At 40.8% G+C, this 21,455-nt stretch overlaps 3 protein-coding genes across 6 annotated transcripts; 2 read left to right on the forward strand and 1 right to left on the reverse strand.

Moving 5' to 3' along the window:
- Positions 1-332: 332 nt before the first annotated feature.
- Positions 333-8,286, forward strand: zbtb8a (zinc finger and BTB domain containing 8A). Of its 3 annotated transcripts, none has more exons than XM_079174525.1 (4): positions 333-429; positions 1,735-2,599; positions 7,080-7,249; positions 7,490-8,286. In XM_079174525.1, exons 2-4 carry the CDS (start codon positions 1,909-1,911, stop codon positions 7,817-7,819), a joined length of 1,191 nt encoding a protein of 396 aa, XP_079030651.1. In that variant the 5' UTR covers positions 333-429; positions 1,735-1,908; the 3' UTR covers positions 7,820-8,286. The 3 variants fall into 3 exon arrangements, with proteins under 3 accessions (XP_079030651.1, XP_079030649.1, XP_079030650.1); XM_079174523.1 differs by having other exon boundaries at positions 334-429; positions 1,731-2,599; XM_079174524.1 differs by having other exon boundaries at positions 337-429; positions 1,669-2,599.
- Positions 8,287-14,740: 6,454 nt separating this feature from the next.
- hmgcl (3-hydroxy-3-methylglutaryl-CoA lyase) lies at positions 14,741-17,536 on the forward strand (the record flags this gene model as incomplete). 2 transcript variants are annotated; one of them, XM_079174107.1, is made up of 9 exons in its annotated part: positions 14,741-14,851; positions 15,018-15,101; positions 15,307-15,414; positions 15,544-15,639; positions 15,742-15,890; positions 15,978-16,041; positions 16,177-16,365; positions 16,467-16,592; positions 16,814-17,536. In XM_079174107.1, the coding sequence occupies 9 exons, from the start codon at positions 14,756-14,758 to the stop codon at positions 16,913-16,915; spliced, it is 1,014 nt and encodes a 337-aa protein (XP_079030233.1). In that variant the 3' UTR covers positions 16,916-17,536. The 2 variants fall into 2 exon arrangements, with proteins under 2 accessions (XP_079030233.1, XP_079030234.1); XM_079174108.1 differs by having other exon boundaries at positions 14,756-14,842.
- A 463-nt stretch (positions 17,537-17,999) lies between these two features.
- gjb3 (gap junction protein beta 3) lies at positions 18,000-20,826 on the reverse strand. Its single transcript, XM_079174100.1, has 2 exons — positions 20,672-20,826; positions 18,000-19,989 (listed from the first exon to the last, which is right to left on the reverse strand). Exon 2 carries the CDS (start codon positions 19,917-19,919, stop codon positions 19,056-19,058), a length of 864 nt encoding a protein of 287 aa, XP_079030226.1. The 5' UTR covers positions 19,920-19,989; positions 20,672-20,826; the 3' UTR covers positions 18,000-19,055.
- Positions 20,827-21,455: the final 629 nt, after the last annotated feature.

Raw genomic sequence — 21,455 nt, forward strand, 5'->3', positions numbered from 1 at the left:
TAAGAATGTTCCAGTAGAATATGCACTCACCTGAGGATATGATGTGGTTACTGAAAAGTCACTATTCAGCAACACAGGAACATTATCATAGTCATGCCAAAAAAAAAAACTACTGTAGAAATATTGTATAATTTAATATTCAGTGTCCAATATTAATATTCTGTTCACAGTACACTGCATTTAAACGGGGCACTAGGGCTTTAAATGGCTCCTTGAACCCTCGGGCACCCAGTTAATAAACACCCACGTCAGCACAGTGCTTCAGTCGCTCTAACCGGGTTTCGGTCTTTAGGGCTGAGCAGGAAGTGCCTGACTGTGGACCCTGGACGAGAAAAAAAAAACGCAAAAGAAATTAAAAAAAAAAATGGAAATGGTGGCAGACTTGGGGGCGAGTAGACTCTATCGGGCGCCGGGTGAATCAAGTCACCAGTGAGTATCGATGGATTTTGTCAGGGGGTATCACGGCGTGGGGCGTAAGCGGGTCTTACCGACACCTCACGCCTGGGAAAGAGTCGCTGGGTTTGGGCAGCAGGCAAATCCTCCTCGCTGCTCGCTGCGCTCCGGACCTCCGGCGAGGACAGAAGGGGGTGGTCTTGAGGAGGAAAACGGGCGTTTTTAGCGCGTCTTGTGCTTATTATGATATCCTATGTGAATATATTAATTTATCAGCTCAGCATGCCCAGTTGCTGGAGGTTTGTGTCTGTTTTTCTATTGTGTGCTGGCTGGAGCCTGAAGTGGGCGTCGCTCCAGGACAGACTGGGCTGCTCTGGTGCGTCGCTGCCCGCTTTTCTCTCGCTGGACTGCAGCACTCTCATGTCGTTTTGTAGGTCGACCGACGCCGGTATTTTGGGAGAATAGCTTGATTAGGATACGAGTCTTGTTTTTTTTGCGTGACGCTAGGAGCACTGTGGAGTCTTGCGGGCGTTGCGCCGTGGGTTATCGGGCGCTGTGGATCCTGTCAGCAAGCATCGCATAATTAATAATGAATGCGTGTAATTCAGAGTCTAGGCTGCGTGAGGATGGCTAAATAGGTTACTATAGGAAAAAGAAGAACTATTCTGCATGTGAGGTTGCGGCAATGTGTGTCTCTTGGGATGCCATGCCCGGCCACAGTGCTTTTATTTTCACTTCCCGTGAGTCTGTTGCGTTTTTGTAGCATCAGAGATTTCATGCGCGCTTTGGTTTCCCTCAGAGATGATTACAGGGTTTTGCCACCCGATGCTCCCCGACTGGAGTCGGGTGTAGCCCATTAGAAGACGATTGTGATTGATTGCTCGTCCAGCCAATCACGGGGCAGAATGAAAGCCTGGTGGGCGGATTGGTCTGCGGAGCTGGACATAGTCCAGGGCAGAAACAAAGACAGGGGAGAATTGACAGCTACATCAATGGGGTGTCACTGGTGTGTTTATGTGACCTGCTGTTAATATTTGGGGTCTGTAGCATAACCGTGTTCCAAGTTAAACTGATGATAAGGTCAGATATCCCGCGAATCACACTCCACGAGGGCATGTTTTCGTCCCTGATATGTAAAATTGAAATGATGCATTATGTATGCATATAGCCTCATACATATAAAGTCATCGCTTGTTAATTCAGGATCAAATGCAAGTCTCTCAATTTCAGTAATGAGTGTCTACAAGGCCTCTTTGTTCTGTTATTTTCTTGCAGAACAAGTCGGTCTATGCTGCATGCCCAACCAGTGTGAGTGCTATCATGTTGTCTCCTTGCAGGCAGCCTCAGAGGTGGTTCAACACTGCTGACATCACGGTGGCTCACCAAAGCAGCCTGCTGAAGCAGCTCAACCAGCAGCGCCGCCAGGAGCTTTTCTGTGACTGTAGTGTGCTGGTGGAGGGCCAGCTCTTCAGGGCCCACCGCAACGTCCTGTTCGCCAGCAGCGGCTACTTCCGCATGCTGCTGTCTCAGGGGCCCGACGGGCTGTCAGACTCTGTCAATGCCACCTTCGACACCTTCAGCCCGGAGACCTTCATCGTCATCCTGGATTTCATCTACTCCGGCCAACTCGACCTCTCGAGTCACAATGTGATTGAGGTGATGTCTGCAGCCAGCTACCTGCAGATGAACAATGTCATCAACTACTGCAAGAACTTCATCAAATCCTCCTTGGACATCAGCGTGAAAGATGAAGACAGTGACCGCTGCATCAGCTTGTCTGAGACCTGCAGTTTTACCAGTGGAGTAGTAGACGAGACCCCCGAGCAGCAGCAGCAAGGCCCCAGCTCCGTCAGCCCACCACCGGCGCTCTGGACCAGGGACAACTCACGATCCCAGTGTGGCTTCATGGGGAAGGACCCAGACCAAGAGTCATCTTCCTCAGCCCTAAAGACAAGCCCAAGCAGCCCTGCTGATGATCTCAATGCAGAGCCAGAGGACCTGCAGGACCCCCAGGACCCTTTGTACACCTTGCCTGGATCAGAGCGCCGGCGAGGTAAAGGGGGAACCAAGAGGAGAGCATCCAATCGCTCCAACCAACCTGAAGACTTAGACATCGAGGAGGCGAGGACTCAAAAGGCCGAAAAGGCAGAGGAGCTGTATGCTACTCTACCACCTATTATGGGTGTTATTGGACACTTTAATAGAGGTGAGTTGGACTGTATGTGAGAAAATGAAAGGGCGACTTTTTTATGACATACTACATTGTGACATTTTATAGCTTTTTGATGACGAACGATACTGTGAATTTGTATCTACGCCAGGAGAATCATAGGATCGCTTGCCTGTGTCTGTGAGTGAGTGTGCACCTCTGTGTCTGTCCACGGCTAATCTCGCATTCTGCTACAGTGGCCAGTTATGGCTACATGCTCAAGGACCTCTTGTGGTTGCAGAAACTCACACTTTCTCAGAATACCTTTTTATTGCCTGTTTTATACTGCCATCGACTGCCTACTGACTCCTCACTCACTACACTTAACCAGCCCCCAGCCGGTAGAGGCTGTTAGTTATAAAATAGCTGAGTGCATCGCCGACCCCCAGCCGCTACTCGGCCCCCTGGAGACACAGTGTGTGAAAACAGTTTGCTCACTTTTATAGTTTTGGACGGTGTGTTTGGCTTTCCGCTGATGGAACTACCAGTACCCACACTACCTCTCCACAACTCAGCCGCTGATACGCGGGCTGACAGCTTGGTCAGTTTAATTTTGCTTTTGGCCAGATTGTATGATGTGTCCTATATGGCGACTTTGAGCAGCGCTGATTGTTTTTGACTTTTTTATGACTTTTTCTCACATACTATCCTCGGACTTTTTCATGACTTTTTGTGACAAGCTGTTCTATGACTTGACATTTTTTGTGACATACTAGGAATTTTCATTTTGTTTTATTACTTTTACTTTTCATGACTTTTTATGACATGCTATACTAGCACTTTTTGGTACCGCTATACTATGACATTTTATACTATGACCTATGACATGCTTTACTCTGACCATTTTTTTACTTTTAAGACATGCTACAATATGACTTTTGTTACCACAAACAGTAAGCGAGACAAGGCAAGTGTAAAAGTAAAACACATTTATTTAAAGACACATAACTAACTAAACTAAACAACCAAAACAAATCAGCAGCCATGGTGAGCTAAAGAAGAGGAGAGGGATCCAAGGTGTGTTTTTATGGCTGGAACCACACCAGGCTCAGGTGGGGCTCATCAGCTGCCAATCAACATCCTGAATGACAGAAAAGACAGCAAACAAAACACAGACCCCTAGTGGAAGTGAGGGGTCGTCACACCTTTTATTACTTTTTTAATGACATACTATTAAATTAGACTTTTTTTTACCTCCCTTACTGTGACGTTGTTATGAAATGCTGTACTTTTTATGTAATTTTTATGACAAACTATACTATATCATGTTTATGACTTTTTACTGACATGCTATAATACGACTTAATTACTTTTTCATGACATACGATACTGTTACGTTAGACTTTTTGTGACATACCATACTATGACTTTTTATAACTTTTTTTATTAAAAACTATACTATGACGTGTTTATGACTTTTTTGACTGACTTTGATGTGACATTTTCTCGACATGACATACCATGACTTTGCCTGGCATACTATGATGTTTTGATGGCTTTTTGTGACAAACTTAACTGACTTTTTTCGACACGCTATACTATGACTCTTTTATAACTTGCTATACTATGACATTTGTATGACTTTTTCATGACATAATTCACTCTGACTCTTTGTGACATACTGTATTACAGTATGTCGTTTTCATGAAATGCCATGAAATGACTTTTTATGAGTTTCTCATGACTTTGCTTTTGTGATTTTATTTACATACTTTACTATAACTATTTTCATGAAAACGTATAATATGACGTTGACTTGACTTTTTGTGTCATGCTATATTCTGACATTTTTATGACATGCTACACTATCACTTTTTATATATTTTTTTATGACATGCTATACTTTTTCGTGACTATTTTATGATAAGCTATACTATGACGTTTTTTGTGGCTTTTTGTTACATACTATACTTTCTTTTGACATACTAATTTATGACATTTTTACAACTTTCTGTGACATACTATGACTTCTTTATGAAATGCCTATGATTTATGATTTATTTGTGCCCTACTATACTATGTTTTTTTTTACTTTTTGTGACATACTTTACTATGACGTTATTGTGACATACTATACTATGACATTTTATAACATTGTAAGATATATTTTTATGTCAATGTGACATACTGTGACTTTTCGGGACACAGCATACTGTGACTTTTTTGACATTTTACTATGCCGTTTTTATGACTTTGTGACTTCATAACAAGGTATACTATTACATTTCTACGACTTTTTGTTTCATACTATGACATGCTATAATATGTCATTTTTTATTCATACTACATGTCTGACTATTTGTGTACTATTCCTTGACGTTTTTTAATGACATGCTCTGTGACATGCTACCATTTTATTTTTTGACATGCTATACTACAGCATGTCTATGGCTATTTGTGACATATTATTCAATTCATTTTATTATAACATCCTATATTATTACTTTTTATGATTTTTTATGACACTCTTAATATGATACGACTTGTGACACTATTCATGACTTTTTTATGACATGCTGCACTGTGTTGTAATTTAGTTTTCATGACATTTGTATGACTTTTTGTGAAATACTGTACTGTGACTTTTTATTAACATATACTATAACATTTTAATGACATTTTGTGACATAAAATGCTATGACTTTTTATGACTTGTTAAGAAAAACTGTATGACATTTTGATGACATGCTACACTATGACTTTTTGTGACAATTATACTATGACATTTGCATCTCATGTCACAGCCCAGCTCTAAAAATGTGACAAAAACGAGCGACACACAGTTATACTTGGTTGTTTTATTACAAAAAGTGCATATGAGTCAAATAAATGAATGAGAGGAATCTTTGAAGTCAGTAGTGTAGAAAATGCATGCCCGAAAATGTGCTGCATGGGTGTTGTGCTGTAAAAACAAAGAAAAGAAACCAAAAGCAACAACAAAGTTATGGAGTGAAATGACTTCTCCGGCTCAAGCTTTTATTCATGAGCTACACTGAGCCCAGGTGTGTCCAAAGCAACTGATTACTCCCCAATCAGCAGCCCTAAGTACAGCAAACATGCTATACTAGGATTTTTAATGACATACTATATAATATGACGTTTTAATGACAAACTATAGTATGTCTTTTTTTATGACATTTTGTGACATACTTCACTATGACTTTTTCAAGATGATAAGTCTGAGTTGGAGAAGTTATTTCTCATGGCGTGCTCCAATAACAGAAATGTGGACAGTGAGACCAGAGTCTTTAACCAACAGTGGACAGACTCTTATATGTTCATTCTTCCCATGGACAGTTTAAAACCAGTATGTCTCTTCTGTTCAGTGACGATTATTAAAAGGCAATGTGAAGCACCACTACGAGACAAAGCACACATCTTTTGAGCAAACGTACCCATTCAAAGCCAAAATGAAGGCACAAAAAAGAAACGATCTAAGAGTCCAATATGATCAGAATCTTAAGCCAGTAGTTCACTGCCCAACAATACTGTAAACATAAGAATATAACTAAAATAAATGGTTTCAGTAACAGATATACCATGACTTCTTTCGACAAACTATACTATGGCGTTTTTTAATATACTACTCTACTTTTTTACTTTTTATGACTATGACTATTACTATACTATGACTTTTTTCACATACATTCACACCATTTTACGACATATAATTCTGTGATTTTTTTTTATGATTTATGATTTATACTGCCTTTTTTTCAACATATGAATTTATTGAACATAATATACTATGACTTTTTAATTACTTTTGCGACATACTATACTATGAATTCTTTGCCTTTTTTACATGCCATACAATAGCTTTTTAATCCATTTTTCGACATATGACTGTTTTATGCATTTCTTTCTACATACAATATTATGACTTTTATTCGGCATGACTTTTTGATGATTTTTTTCAACATACTATACTGTGACCTTTTCCGACATGCTATAATGTGACTTTCATGACATTATTTGACGTACTGTGACTTTTTTGATATACTATAATATGATTATTTTGACATGCTATACTATGACTTTACTACTTTTTTTGGTTTTCTTTACTATGACTTTTTTCGACATGCTAATTCTTTTGACTTTTTTTGACTTTTTTCAACATACTGTTGTCTTTTTTGGCATGCTTATACTTTTTACTTTTTCGATTTTTTCTTACATGCTATACTAAAACATTATTATTGATTTTTTCTTACATACTACATTACGACTTTTTCATGACTTTTTAAAAATGCAATTTTTTTTAAAGTCTTTTTTTAGACATACTATATTTAGATTTGTTCTGACTTTATTTAGCATACATTTTTCAATAAATACTGTATTACTAATTTTTTATGACTACATAGTTTTTAAGAGAAGTGAGGAAAGGAATAATATCATCAGCAGAGTAGCCAGTTCTCTACATAGCCAAGGAATAAACAGAAAGCCATAGTTCTAAACAGTTTCTCTTCCTCTTTTGCAGACTCCAACGCCATTATGCGTTTCAAATGTCCCTTTTGCACACACACGGTGAAAAGGAAGGCAGACCTGAAGCGTCACTTGCGCTGCCACACGGGAGAGAGGCCGTACCCCTGTCAGGCCTGCAATAAACGCTTTACACGCCTGGAGCATCTTCGTAGCCATTTTGAGACGGTATGTTTATTTACAACCAGGAGGTGAATGTCCTTCATTTGTGTTGTAACAGCTTCAGAAACATAGAATTTGGGATAAAACGTATACTCCAGGCTGCTCCATAGGGTACAAAAACAAAAGATCTATTGTTTTCTAAGGTGTATCAGTGTTTTCAACAACTCCTTTGTTCTTATACAGCTACAGAAACACAAAGGGGAACACTTTTTGATGTAACAATTTTTGTTTCTTCTTTCACCACAGATTCATCAAGCCAGGAAGCTGGTGTGTAGGAAGTGTAAGTGTCAAGTGACGGACGAGACTGGGCACGTGGTGTGTGAGGGCACACGACGCTACCGCATGTGCACTGCATGCATCCAGGAAGTGGATTGTGATGACATCCCCATGGACAGTCTAGACAGTGCCAGTGAGGAGCCGGCCCTCTTATTGGGGGTGGACGGGGAAGAGGAGGGGGACAGCAAGAGGAGCTGGATGGTAGCCGATGACGACGACGACGACGACGACCTGGCTGAAGACTCGGGGGCCGACCTCATCATCCAACAAGTGGACGACAGTGATGAGGAGCTGCAGTGAAATGGAACCAAAGTGTGTGTGCAGAAAGCATGCAGGAATAATAACCTTTGTATGTGTGTGTGTGCTTAAGCCATGCAAGTGAATTTATGCAAAAAATATGTGATCCACTAATGTAAATACTCACACTTGATATATGTTAGTTGTCTATTATTTAAATGCAACTGGTTAATCTTTACTTTAAATGAGATGTTGACCTTTGTGACAAAGTGGAATGCTTTTTGCTAAGCTTCATAAAGATATGCAGTATCCAAAGCTGTGTTTCCTTTGATTGTATTATGTTTAAATGATACTCTTTCAAAGATGTGTTTTTCCATATGCATGGAAGAACACCTCTGCTACGTTTTGGGACGCTCTACTTTGATAAAAGCTGGCATTTGAGTAAAAACAAAGTGACATGGACAGAATAATGACTCTAATGCTATTTCCCTACTCGCTGTAAGGGAAGTCAAGAGTAGATTTTTTCCCAATTTTACACAAATGCAGTTTTTATAATTATGTTTGATTATGATATGCACTATGGTACAAAACCAATTATAATTTATTTGTTTGTTTGTTTTGTTACACATTAAAGATATTTTATACATTTCTTTATTTCTTCATTCTATGCTATACATTTTCAATAACTTTTCCACACACAATACTTACTTTTTATTGAATATTTTCGAGATACTGTGCTAGGACTATAACCTTTTCTGACTTATTGCTACATAATATACTATAATGTTTTCAAGACATGCTGCACTGGACTTTTAATGACTATTTTCAACATACTATGATCTGACCTTTTACGACATAGGTTTTTTTTTTGTGAATTTTTCAATTTACAATTCTAGGAATTTTTTATGACTTGTTTTGACATGTTATACTGACTTTTATGACGTTTTTGACATCCTATAGTATGCCCTTTTAAAGATTTTTTTGACATGCTAAAACATGACCTTATACGACATGCTATAATATAACTTTACAATTTTTTTAATATACTATACTATGACAATTTTATGACTTTTTTTGACATGCTATACTATGACCTTTTAATTACTTTTTTGACATGATATAGTATGCCGTTTTATTTATTCTTTTCGACATACTATGACTGATTTTTTTAGAAATACTTTACTGTGACTTTCTGACTTTTTTGACATCCTCCAGTATGACTTTTTAATTACTTTTTTGAGATGATATAGTATGCCGTTTTAATTATTCTTTTCGATGTTATATAGTATGATTTTTTTAAGACTTTTTTCAACATGCTATACTATGACTATTTTATGACATACTGTAGCATAGCATGCCTTTTTACAACTTTTTCAACATGCTATACAAGGACATATTTTTTCCACATATTATAGTATGGCTTTTTTATGACTTTTTTCGACATGTTCTACTATGACTTTTAATTACTTTTTCAACATGTTATACTGTGACTATTTTATGACTTTTTTCGACATACTATACAATGACTGATTTATGACTTTTTCGACATACCACATACAATGACTGATTTATTGTGACTTTTAAAAAATACTATACTATGGATATTTGGTGACTTCTTTCAAGATGCTATCGACATACTATACTGTGACATGCTATTCAATGAATTTGTAATGATTTTTTTCGACATACTATTCGATGACTTTTTTATGACTTTATTCCGACATACATGCCCTTTTTATTATTATTTATTGACTTCTTTCAAGATGCTATCAACATACTATACTGTGACATGCTATACTATGACTTTTTAATGATTTTTTTAAGATGTTATACTATGACCAATTTATGACTTTTTTGACATGCTATAGTATGCCCTTTTGATGATTTTTTTCTACATACTATACTATGACTTTTATGACTTTTTAGCAGTGACGGGCCGTCAGGGCCTGCAAGGCCTTCTCTGCTGGCCTAAACAGAATCACAAAGTTATAACTATTTTATAATTTTATAATTTTTCTTAAATACAATACATGCATTTTAATTTCTAAAAATATTTTTCCCACTATCTTATTTTCTCATTGCACAGCCTCTATCTTCCTCAGTTGCTCTGCTTCCAGTGCAGCTTGTTTTAAGTAGAGCTTTTATCCAATCAGATTTCACCTCTGTGTCTCTAGGTAAGAAGAGAGGCCCCAGGCCTGCAGACTCACAAGTGAATCCATTTGCAGTTTAAGTAAATGGGGACGATATTGTTGATTGTCATAGTATTCAACCAATCAGATCTTTAGTTTGACATGTTGGGAGTATTCTTTGACGTGCCAGAGCCTGCTAGCTGGCCTACAACTACGTCAGCAATATGTGCAGCTCAGTTTCCAGGTGCAGCTCTGCAGTGAGGTGCAGCGTGTGCTGTGATTGGTCAGTGGGCGAGCACGTGACTATCGTGAAACGAAACTTAACAGCTGAGGCTTAGTCGGAGTAGTGAGAGTTCAAATTGAAAGATATGGAAGAAATTATGACATTTTTTGCATTTTGCTTGGTGTAGATGTTTTTTTTTTTACCTAGCTTTGTTTTTTTAACACTCAATGGCTGAAGGAGGATGAGAAACAGATTTGTGAGTTGAGATTTAACTGCGATGAAACTCTTTGTCAACAAAGAAAGGAGCATGGAGTTTGTCTTTAAGTGAACATCATTTGGTAAGTCAACTGCGTTTGTTTACATCTAATATCTTAATGGCCCTAGCCCTTGAGTGTGTAGCAGAATGTTTTCCCGTTAAGCTAGTTAGCGTAGCCTCCTAGAACACTTGCGGAGCCCCAGCTGTCTTTTGTTGTGGGTTTTTTTTGTTCCGGTTCAGATGTCTCCTACATGAGCGCAGAAAACATAATATTTCCCACAATTTAAGCTTCTGGTTTTCCAAATGCACTAGTATTATTAAAACGTATTCTTCGGTTTGTAAGCCTCGTACCGAACGGGTTAATACCAATACGTATATTGTTACAGCCCTAGAACGAATAATAACCGTAGCTGTGGCGCCATTATGAGCTTATAAGGTGGTATTTCAGCTGCAGGACAGCAGTGAAGGCCCAGGTATAAAATGCATAAAATAAAATGTTTAGCCATACTATTCTATGACCATTTTCGACTTACTATAATACTATAATGACTTTTTTCTTACTTTGCTATAACTTTTTAATGTTCATATGACTTTTTATGACAATACTATGACTTTTTTTACTTATTTATGACCCTGATGAAATAAAACGTCAACGCAGCAAAGTACTATTTTAAATATTCATTGGGTTTATTCATCTTCTGTGTTGCATGTTTCTCTTCCCCAGTTCCGGATTAATGTCTTTAACCATAACAAAATGCAACATGAGTACAAATAAACAGAGATCTCCCCCTTGTGGTTAATAAAAACATTCACATTACAACATAACCCATTTTTTTATTGACCAGTCTCAATCAACTCTTTCTTTTTGACGGGGGTCCTCTGTTTATCCTGGGTATCTACGGACAAGTGACCGTGTTCCAGGGTTGTCAGGGGCTAAGGGCTCTGGGGTTTGCTTTGGAAGTGTCTGTTACCATTGACGTTGTTCAACATGGGCAGCGCATATAGTCTTTTCATTGGTGCCCATAAAATGTTCAGCCTCTACGTTGGCCTGAGGCCACAGTGGATTTAGCTTACTATGTAAATACTGCATATTCTGAGCATTGGAAGGGTGGGCCATTGTTCATCTTGACCTCAAATGGAATTCCAAAAGTATAGGAATATTTTGTACAGTTTGCGAATTCTGGCTCTGTGACCTTACACACGCTGGTCGGGGCAGCGGCGTCATGAATCGCTTGAACTTACTTGAGATCAGGAGAGAATCCTCCATCTGAGAATGTATACCGGAAGAAATCCAGTGGTTTGTGCATATGAGATCTTGACCTTGTTGAGAGTCAGGTTCTTCTCCTTCAGTCGCTGACATTTTTCCCTAAGAGCTTGATCACGGGCAGATCTTGTTCTACCACCAAAATGTCATCACTTAGGTTGATAAGTCCTGCAATCAATGGCTTGTTGAATGGCAATTTGGAAGACTTCTGCAGTAAAGGAGATGTCAAAGTTTTGTCTTTTGTAACGTCCCAGTCCCACATGAGTGGAGAATGTTGTGATGTATCGCAAGGATGGCTCTAGTTCTGAGTGACAACATCCACATTTGAAGTCTTTTGAGTGATTGTATCAAGTCGTCTACTCTAGATGTGAGATATCTTTCTCGTTTGATGACCTGATTGAGCATCCTTATGCCCACACACATTTACACTGCTTCCGGGTGTTTTGGCTTTGGGACAGGATTGATTTGGAGAAACCCATGGAGTGGGACCATCCACCTTCTCGATGATGTCATGGTCCTCTAGACGTTGCAATTCAACCTCAATTTGCATTCTTACACTAGACAGTACTCTTCTGTGAGCTTGTGTGATTGAACGGGTGATGATGCATTCACGGACCTCATCGCCGGCTTAGCCTTTTCCCCTCTACTTCCCATTCCTCCATTCATGGGCGTCAAGGAGGTGAATCTATCCTCCCAGAAAGAGATGGTTACCTCTCAGCAGAGATCCAGAACATGTTACAGAAACAGGCTGTGTCTGTTGTCCCCACTCACGACAGACAGAAAGGGTTTTACTCCACGTACTTCCTGGTTCCTAAGAAGACAGGGGGGTTCAGGCCTGTTTTGGATATGTGTTTGTGATCGGTCATACAGAGCTTAAGGTGCTTTCCCGCAGAATCTGTGAGGGTTTACGGCTGTCCCACTGTCAAATCGTTGAGGGCTTGAGGGCTCTCTCACAGACATTTTGAGCCCTTTATTCACACATCTTATAAGTCAGCATTTCTGCAGACCTTCCCTGATGGATTAACCCATGACTCCTAGCGTTATAAAACAAGTAAAACTATGTGTAAAACGGGCTTACCAAAGGATGCCCAGAGGCTTGATAAAAGGTAAACAAAGAGGATGGCACATGGGTTTTTCTGCCTGGCATTTAAAATGTACTCAGAAATAATAACATTTAGGATTTAAGATATACATAAAACCAAATGAAATCAGAGGAATGCAAACCTGACATGCCAGATGTATTCATTCACCATTTATTATGTTGTTTCTTTTGTTATCAAAGCTGTTTTGACCAATCAATAGTAAATAAATAGATTATTGGACAATTATCTCTCATGTTGTAAGGCAAGAGGCTGGAAGACGTTCCGATCAGGCAATAAAAAACGTAAAATAAAAACCCACAATTGTATGTAATATGTTTTGGTGCCAACAAACTTGATACGTCGCCGCAATGTGCTGTCTCATTGGTGTTTATACAATTTCAAGCTCTTTCAGTCTCTCACACTCAACCACCAGGTGATGTCAGTAAAGTCCAGTGTGTTTAAGGCTTTAGAGAATACATTAGGATTGGGCCAGGGAAACATTGGGCTGATTTACCAAATTGATACCCACTGTCATAGTACCGTTCATCGTGATCGCGGTTGTTAGGGTTAGTGATTAAACCAGCGTACCAAAAGTTACCCTTGAGTTTTTAGGGTTTCAGTTTTTAGGGTTTCAGGCTTTAGGGGGGACATTGGGATTGGGCCTATTAACCTCTTCAGAAGGTCCTAGACACTCGAGACTGATACCCATTGAACCGCAATGACAGCTTTTGTGGGAGTAGAGCCCACCCCCAAGGCTCTAGGACCTTTCTATCACCCTAACCCTAGCCCTAACCCTTATCCTGTGCTTGGCCACGTCCCCAGCCCAAAGCAATGGGATTTGTCTAATTTCAGTTTCGATTTTAGAGGAAATGTTGCATAGTTACAAAATCATTTCACAACAGGTTAATAGCAGACCACCTCAAGGTGTCACACAGAGAGTACCAGGACATTCTGATGTAGCATTTCAAAATGAAAGCCCTTCAAAATCTCATTAATGAGCTAATTTCAACTCACATTCATGAGACAATTTGTCTAATTTCAGGTGGTTATTACCCCCTTAAATGTCAAACTTTGTTTCTCTCACCGCATTTCCGTAGTTGGCCTAATCTTCTTAAGCAAACAAAATTCAACAAGAACGCCCGCACTACAACAATCAACCAGCGCCACCTATTGTTAAAATACAACACTGTCCCATCACAACATAAGTCATGAACACGGGGTGTACTGTTTTACAATAGTATTTTCGGATTTATGGAGTGAGACAAAGAGATATCTAAAATGTCCTCTGTAACATGTCAACAGAATGAAACAATAAATGTGAACCTGGCTCATCAAATGTTCAGATATGTGTGCAAATTAGCACATACTTAATTAGATAATATACGATAAGATAAGATAGACTTTATTGTCCAGAAGGAAACTTGTCTTGGACACATACAGTATCTGCTGTTAAAAAAATACAAAAATAACATAGTGCATACATTACATACAGTACATACACAGACTGTCGCCAGTCCACAATTAACTTGCACACTGCCTATCGTACAACACACCTGTAGTCATCGTGTTAGTGTACATAATATGTACAGTAGGAGTAGAGCAGCCTCAACAACATAGAATCATACATGTGTACAGTTAAGATAAAAATCAGCGTTATAGGGGTTAGGCTCTGGCTTGCTTGCCATTTAGGGCTTTGATGGACAGGGGGACAAAAGAGTTCTCAAAGCGGTCGAGCCTGTACTGGGGGTAGAAGCCAGTATACAGGGTGGAGGACATGGGTGGGGTGAATGCCTCACCTGCATATTTGAACATAGATTTAAGAAGATTAACTATAGAACAAATTAAGTTTAATGGTGACTTATTTTTCTATTGGTTACAGTTAATACCTTATTCACCTGGGTGAATAAACGGATACACTAAATTGTTATTCTTTCAATTGAAATTCTCAGCCCATAGATGGCGCTGCGGGACTTTTTGTCATCTGTGAGGTGTCCGTACCTCTACTGTCGAGGAAGAACTGACGTCAGACTGTAGGCTGGCCCATCATGGCGGCGGTGATGAGACTTGTCAACAGAGGTGCTTTAGGTCCAGCAATGGGTCAGCAGTATGTGGCGTTCAGCTCAGCGGCAAAGGTCAACGCAGTGAGTTTCCTTTTCGCGTTTATCTTCCAGCAGCTTCCATTGTGCACGACGAGCCAGCGGCCTGGACGGCTATGCGTGTCAGCTACCTGTTAGCGTCCTCTGCGGTCAAGCTAACATAGTTGGTAACCTAAGCAGCTGTTTTAAATGTCTTTGTGTGTGTGTGTAGGCTGGCGTCAGAGCAGGTCGAGGTCTTCCAGAGAAGGTGAAAATAGTGGAGGTGGGACCCAGAGATGGTCTTCAGAATGAAAAGGTAACCGTGTGTGATTTTGATTAGTTCATCAATAACGTTACACAGCAGCTGTTAGCTAGGAAATAGCATTAATAGCTTTACTGATATGGAGCAGGTGCCGAGCTCATGCATTGTGTAACCCGGATGAAGGAATGTCAGTCGTACATCCGTGTCAGTGGTTTTCAAGTGTTTCCTCTTCTTGTTGCTCTACTGCTTCCACTCACAGACTATCGTTCCAACAGAGACTAAAATCCATTTAATTGACATGTTGTCCGCGTCAGGGCTGTCAGTCATTGAGGCCACCAGCTTTGTATCGCCGAAATGGGTTCCACAGGTGAGTTTGTTCTCCCAGAGCCATTCATGTGTATAGTGCTGACATGCCCCACAGCACCCTGTGTACAAACTGCATGCACGTGGCTTGTTTTCTCCAGCACTCATTGGTCTTCTGTTGTCCAAATGTCAGATGGCAGACCAGGTGGAGGTGATGAAAGGGATCGATAGGAAACCTGGAGTGTCTTACCCGGTCCTCACCCCCAACCTCAAGGGTTTCCAGGCCGCTGTGAGTTTCTTACTTAGCATAAATCCGGCTTCTTACACTGTAGGTGATGTGTCTAAATGTTTCATGTAAAATGCCCTGTTCCTTGCTCTTGCTTAACAACAGGTGAAGGCAGGAGCCTCAGAGGTAGCCATATTTGGTGCTGCATCTGAGCTGTTCAGTAAGAAGAACATAAACTGCTCGGTGGACGAGAGTTTACAGCGCTTTGACGAGATTATGACAACAGCTAAAGAGGCTGGTGTGCCAGTTAGAGGGTAGGCTCAACACATTTCTAAACCATTGGAAATATAGAGTGTGATTTTTGCATGAATTTCATCCCTGTTTTTTTTTTGTCACCGCAGTTATGTGTCATGTGTTCTTGGATGTCCGTATGAAGGCACGGTGGCACCTGAAAGAGTTGCACATGTGAGTTCTCGCGTGAACCATGTGTACATTACATTGACTGTCTGACATCTATAGATCGTCCTTTGACAAACAGCATTAACACAACAGAAGCACTGTTCATGCAGCCAGGTCAAGCTTTGCCTCTTTATCTTGCAGGTAGCTAAGCGTCTGTACTCCATGGGCTGCTATGAGATCTCTCTGGGTGACACTATTGGAGTGGGGACTCCAGGGAGCATGATTAAAATGCTGGAGGCGGTGAGCAGAGAGGTGCCAGTTAATGCCTTGGCCGTGCACTGCCACGACACCTACGGCCAGGCCCTGGCCAACATCCTCGTAGCCTTACAGGTCAGACCCGGTTCTGTAATGCTACTTTTAAAAAAATAAATATCATTGAATGATGTAGTTAGTGCGATACAATGTGCACATTATTTGGTTGTGTTTTGCAGATGGGAATCAGTGTGGTAGACTCGTCAGTAGCTGGGCTGGGCGGCTGTCCCTACGCCAATGGGGCATCTGGAAATGTTGCTACTGAAGATGTAGTCTACATGCTGCATGGACTTGGGATTCAAACCGTAAGAAGTCACACTTTATGTTTTAGTTCATTTATAGTATAGATTAAAGATGCTGCTCTTGCTTTTGTGTTTAGTTTAATATATTATTTTTCTTATGACTGCTCTACAGCTTTGCCAAATGTTCCAGTCCACCCCATCGTGATTTAGATTGCAGTTGTATTTATTGTGTACGATGTGAGCTCCCTCAGGTTTGACCCTTTGACTCTCTGCCCTCACCTCAGGGAGTGGACCTCTCAAAGCTGATGGACGCTGGAGCTTTCATCTGTCGCACCCTCAACAGAAAGACCAGCTCCAAGGTGGCGCAGGCTACCTGCAAGCTGTAGACAAAAGTCAAACTCTTTTTCACAGACTGTACACTGCAACACAACCATGTAACCCGGAGCCATCCTCCTCTGTATGTTCAGTTCTCCCTATTCTAATTTTAGTTTGATTCATCCTCTCCCAGTATTAGAATATAACATTTAGATGGTACTGAACCCTCCCTCTGTTTGAATAAAATATTATATGTCCACTACATGATAGCATAGCTGGAACAGTGCCTTATGTAAAGTCGGTCTAATCGTACAGATGATACTTATTGAAAGCTATGCCTTAACCTGTTTCTTTAATAGTGTGCTTACATTCCTTTCTGGGCAGTGGGTAAATCACAGACTTTGTTTGTATTAATAAATGAACCAGTAAAATGTAATATCTTAGCGATGGATAAACAGTCCGTTATGAACTTGGGCATTGTACTGGCTGTGTATTTATTTTAAATTGCCTCTCTTCAAATTAAACATGTACATATCTGACGAGATTGTGAATTTTAAAAATAAATAATATTTTATGAATCAAATGTGTCCGTGATCTAAAGTTGACAGCACTGTGATGAATATACAGGCTCGGAAACATAGTTTTAGGTAATATAAATGGCTGTACAGTGTATAAAGAAAGATTATTGGACCTTGGATGCGTAACCTCTTTTTACAGATGTTGCTTACAAAATGTATTTGAAGCCATCTTTGACCATATAAGGAGCTCACGTTGTACAACCTCTGTAGTGTTTTTGTAGTTTGTTGCGGAAATGATTCAGAATAAACAAACTTTTCTTCGCCGCACCTTGTTAAAACCTGACTGACAAGTCTGACAGGCACACTGAGATTCTTACTAGTCCTTCACAACGCTTTAAAACACATTAGGCACCACAAACGGTAAGATAGCATGTCATGGTGACTCACGGTGAATTCTAATGGGTGAATGCTTGTTGTCATGCAATCCTGGTGATCGTTAGTGTGAAGAAGTTATTATGAGTCAGAAGCAATGGAAAGATTCAGGTCCTTAACTTGTACCTCCCACATATAAATAGAAACTATATTCCAGAAATAAAATGAACAGCAGCCCTTACTGTTAAAACACCAAACAGCAACACACATTCAATAAATTTAATATATTTAGTTTTGTAAGAAATTACATGAACAACAAGAGCCATAAAATACATTTCCACCTGATGTCCACAGTGGACAGTTAGTATCACAAAAATGAGTTATAGTTCAATGAGCCACCTGTTTGTCCAACCTTCATCCCACCTCCTCTCCTCTGCGCTCCAGCACTACCAACACAGAATTCAACAGCAGCATTCCTTTTGTCTTATTTAAATCAACAGTGGTCTTGGATGAGGCGAGTTTGTGTACAAGCAAGTCAAAACACAGGCAGTCTATGTACAGCATGACTGTGCAGCATAAAAACCAAGCATATGTCCGCTAAGGCTTTAGATGTAGAAATCTGTAGATAGAGAAAATAAATGCAGTAAAAAAAAAAAATTGGCCAGTTTGCACACCTTCAAGTATTACTCAGCCATAACTCTATGACTTTGGAGTGTCCACACTCCAATGCAGAATATTTGTACCATTCTTCAATGATTTAAAGGTCCGGGGAAGATAAATCTATGATGAACGTTCAGTTAAACAAAGGAGATCACTGAAATGTGCATGTAACATTCAGTGACAACAGAGCACCCTGACAGACCACTGTATACAATGGCAGGGAGGGTGAATACCTCTGCCAGGTGTGTCCTGCCCTCCTTTCGTGACGCTGAGCGTCTCGTTTCCTCCCCCTCCTGTGTCAAAACTCTAATCGCAAGAAAGACAGAAACCTCACAGGTATGTTCTAATATGGGTGAAGGGGTGACGTTGAAAAGGCACACAGATCGTTATTGTATTCAAAGAAGGAAACCATCGTATCATTTACAAATCATTTTTGTCTCTAGCTGACTTTATACTGTGGATGTTGACTTGGAAACCAAAGTTCATGCGCTCAAAAAGAGTCTTAGATGTGGACACAGGGGCCCACAGGATGAATCCAGTACTGATGACTCAACTTCCAGGGTCTGACACACATGGAAGCTTTTGGCTCATTGTTCTGAGTCTGATGTTTGTGATTGGGTTCTAGCCCAAGCACTGGTGAGTGCGGCAGCCTGACTTCCGTTCACTTAGAACTGGACAGATTAGGAGCAGAGGCCCGTATCTTCTCTTCCAGTTTGAGTCCAGATAGCCTGTGTGAAGGCTTGATTGCACTCCTAAAGGATGGAGGCTGATCTTTCAGGTCCCGCCTCAGCAAGGTCTCATTGCCGTTGCTGAAGGGGTCCTTGTTGTACTCGTCATGATGCACGGCCACGTTGCGATTGCGCCTACTCATCTTGTTCGCGATACGCACAAAGCGCTTGGAGATGAGATAAACGATCTCGCAGATGTTGAGGACGATGCAGAGGCCTGAAGCTCCAACCATGAAGTAGGTGAAGACCTTCTTCTCAGTGGGGTGGCCGATGTAGCAGTCCACCAGGTTGGGGCAGGGCGCCATGTGGCACTTGACCAACCTTGGCAGGTAGAAGCTGTCGTAGATGTAGTGGAGGATGTAGAGGAAGGAGACCTCGATGCCTGTCTTTACGAAGAGGCTGACCAGATAGGTCCACCACAAGCCGCCGTGCTTCTTGCCCGTGTTGTTGTACAGCTTTTTGCTGTCTCCGTGCTTTGCCGTGTGCTTGCGCTCACGGTCGTCGCGGTACGCCACGTGCATGACCACCATGAAGGACGGGCAGGTGACGAAGATGAGCTGCAGGGCCCACAGGCGGATGTGGGAGATGGGGAAGAAGTAGTCGTAACAGACGTTGGCGCAGCCGGGCTGCTTGGTGTTGCAGTCAAAGTCCTTCTGCTCATCACCCCACACTCGCTCCGCTGCCACCACGTACACCATCACCCTGAATACAAACACCACAGACAGCCATACCCGCCCAAACGCCGTGGAGTATTTGTTCACCCCACTGAGGAGGGCTTGGAAGGTCTTCCAGTCCATGTCCTTGGCTGGCAGTCAGAAACCTCTTGTGTGGAATTCCTCTCTTGCTAGTAGTAGTTTACCTTCAAACCTGGATGAGACAGATTGAAAAATGAGTGAACAGGCTTTCATTGTCTGCTGAGTATTCTGCTTTCACTCTGTGTTAGTGGTGCACTTCAATAACGAATAACCTCTCATTCTGTCTTTTAAAACCACACATGTATCTTCCAAAGCTGATTTAATGTAAAACTAACAAATAAAAACCTCTCCCACAGGCCTCCTTTATCAACCTTGCCAGAAACAACCACTGATGACAATAACACATCGTTATGAGGAGGCCTCGAGCTAAACCGTTCCTTAAGAAAACAAGTTGGACCAACGTTAACACAACCGGAGTTCATATATATTTTAGAAAGCAGTACGACAACTTCACACCTTGGATACAGATATTAATGTAGGAAACAAAGTAAATACTATCAGCTGCTGTTGTGTATGTGTTAACATAAAAACACCGCTTACGCCATTTAAATGTGTAGGAGTTTTAAAAAATTTACTTTTACGCACAGGCTGCGTGGTTATTCAGGCATATTTATTTATGTTTGGCTCTTAGCCGACATAAGGCTCTTCGACAAACACCAGGGATTATTTATCGTTTCATAGACTGCCGTAAAAAAAAGCCTCCAAATCAACTCCTTTCCATTTGGCTGAAACGCGAACTTCCTCAACTCATCGCAGACACATCAAAAGTTAATTACAGCGAGTTGTTCACTTACCAGAAGAAGCATTAGTCCATTATTAGTTTAAAGACAAGCGACGGCATGTGTTTCAGGGGGATTTCTTGCCGCTTTAACGTCGAATTTGGTCCTTTAACGCACAGATTTGTCTCCTTTCGCCAGGTAGACGAGCGCAGTGTTGAGAAATGCGCCTGTGGGTGTGGTTAAAGAAGACAGACTGGAGCTGCCCCAGATGTTCGTTCTCTCTCTCTCTCTCTCTCTCTCTCTCTCTCTCTCTCTCTCTCTCTCTCTCTCTCTCTCTCTCTCTGTCTCCCCCACACACACTCTCACACCTCAGCGTTAGGTGGAAAATCAAATATATTCAGGTAACACAGAAACCATCTCCAGGTACTTTGGGTAGGTTTGGAGATAGGCCTAAACATGAACCAGATAAACCAATGAGAGCCTTGGTGATTTGAGCCCACACATATGTGGTTCAGGTCCCAGATTGGCACAGTGGAGAGTTTTGAGACGACAGATTTGGGGCCATTGTTTTATGTACATGTCAGGAAGTGTTGTCTCCCTGTCCCAACGTGTTTCTGAGTGATTCGTGATACGTACCAGACACACCCTGGTGAAAGCATTTGATTGTTGTTGTGTGTCTCCTCACCTTCGTCTTGTTGCAAGTTTCCAAAAGCATGACGAGTGTAAAGCAACATTCTTTCTGGATTCTCTAAAGGGGGAGTAGGTTATTGAAAAGAAAGGTGAGGTAAATGGTGGAGATGAAGCGAAGCGTGGGGACATCAGTTCATATCTTACAGAGTTAATTTGTTGTCATGTAGCC

This window comes from Pholis gunnellus (assembly GCF_910591455.1).
Source record: "Pholis gunnellus genome assembly, chromosome: 15".
Classification (NCBI taxonomy): domain Eukaryota; kingdom Metazoa; phylum Chordata; class Actinopteri; order Perciformes; family Pholidae; genus Pholis; species Pholis gunnellus.

Coding starts and splice junctions, on each gene's coding strand:
- zbtb8a (XM_079174523.1), top strand. CDS start 365: ATGGAAATGGTGGCAGACTTGGGGGCGAGTAGACTCTATCGGGCGCCG. Junction 430..1,730: donor CCGGGTGAATCAAGTCACCA/GTGAGTATCGAT, acceptor GTCTCCTTGCAG/GCAGCCTCAGAGGTGGTTCA. Junction 7,250..7,489: donor TTCGTAGCCATTTTGAGACG/GTATGTTTATTT, acceptor CTTTCACCACAG/ATTCATCAAGCCAGGAAGCT.
- gjb3 (XM_079174100.1), bottom strand. CDS start 19,919: ATGGACTGGAAGACCTTCCAAGCCCTCCTCAGTGGGGTGAACAAATAC.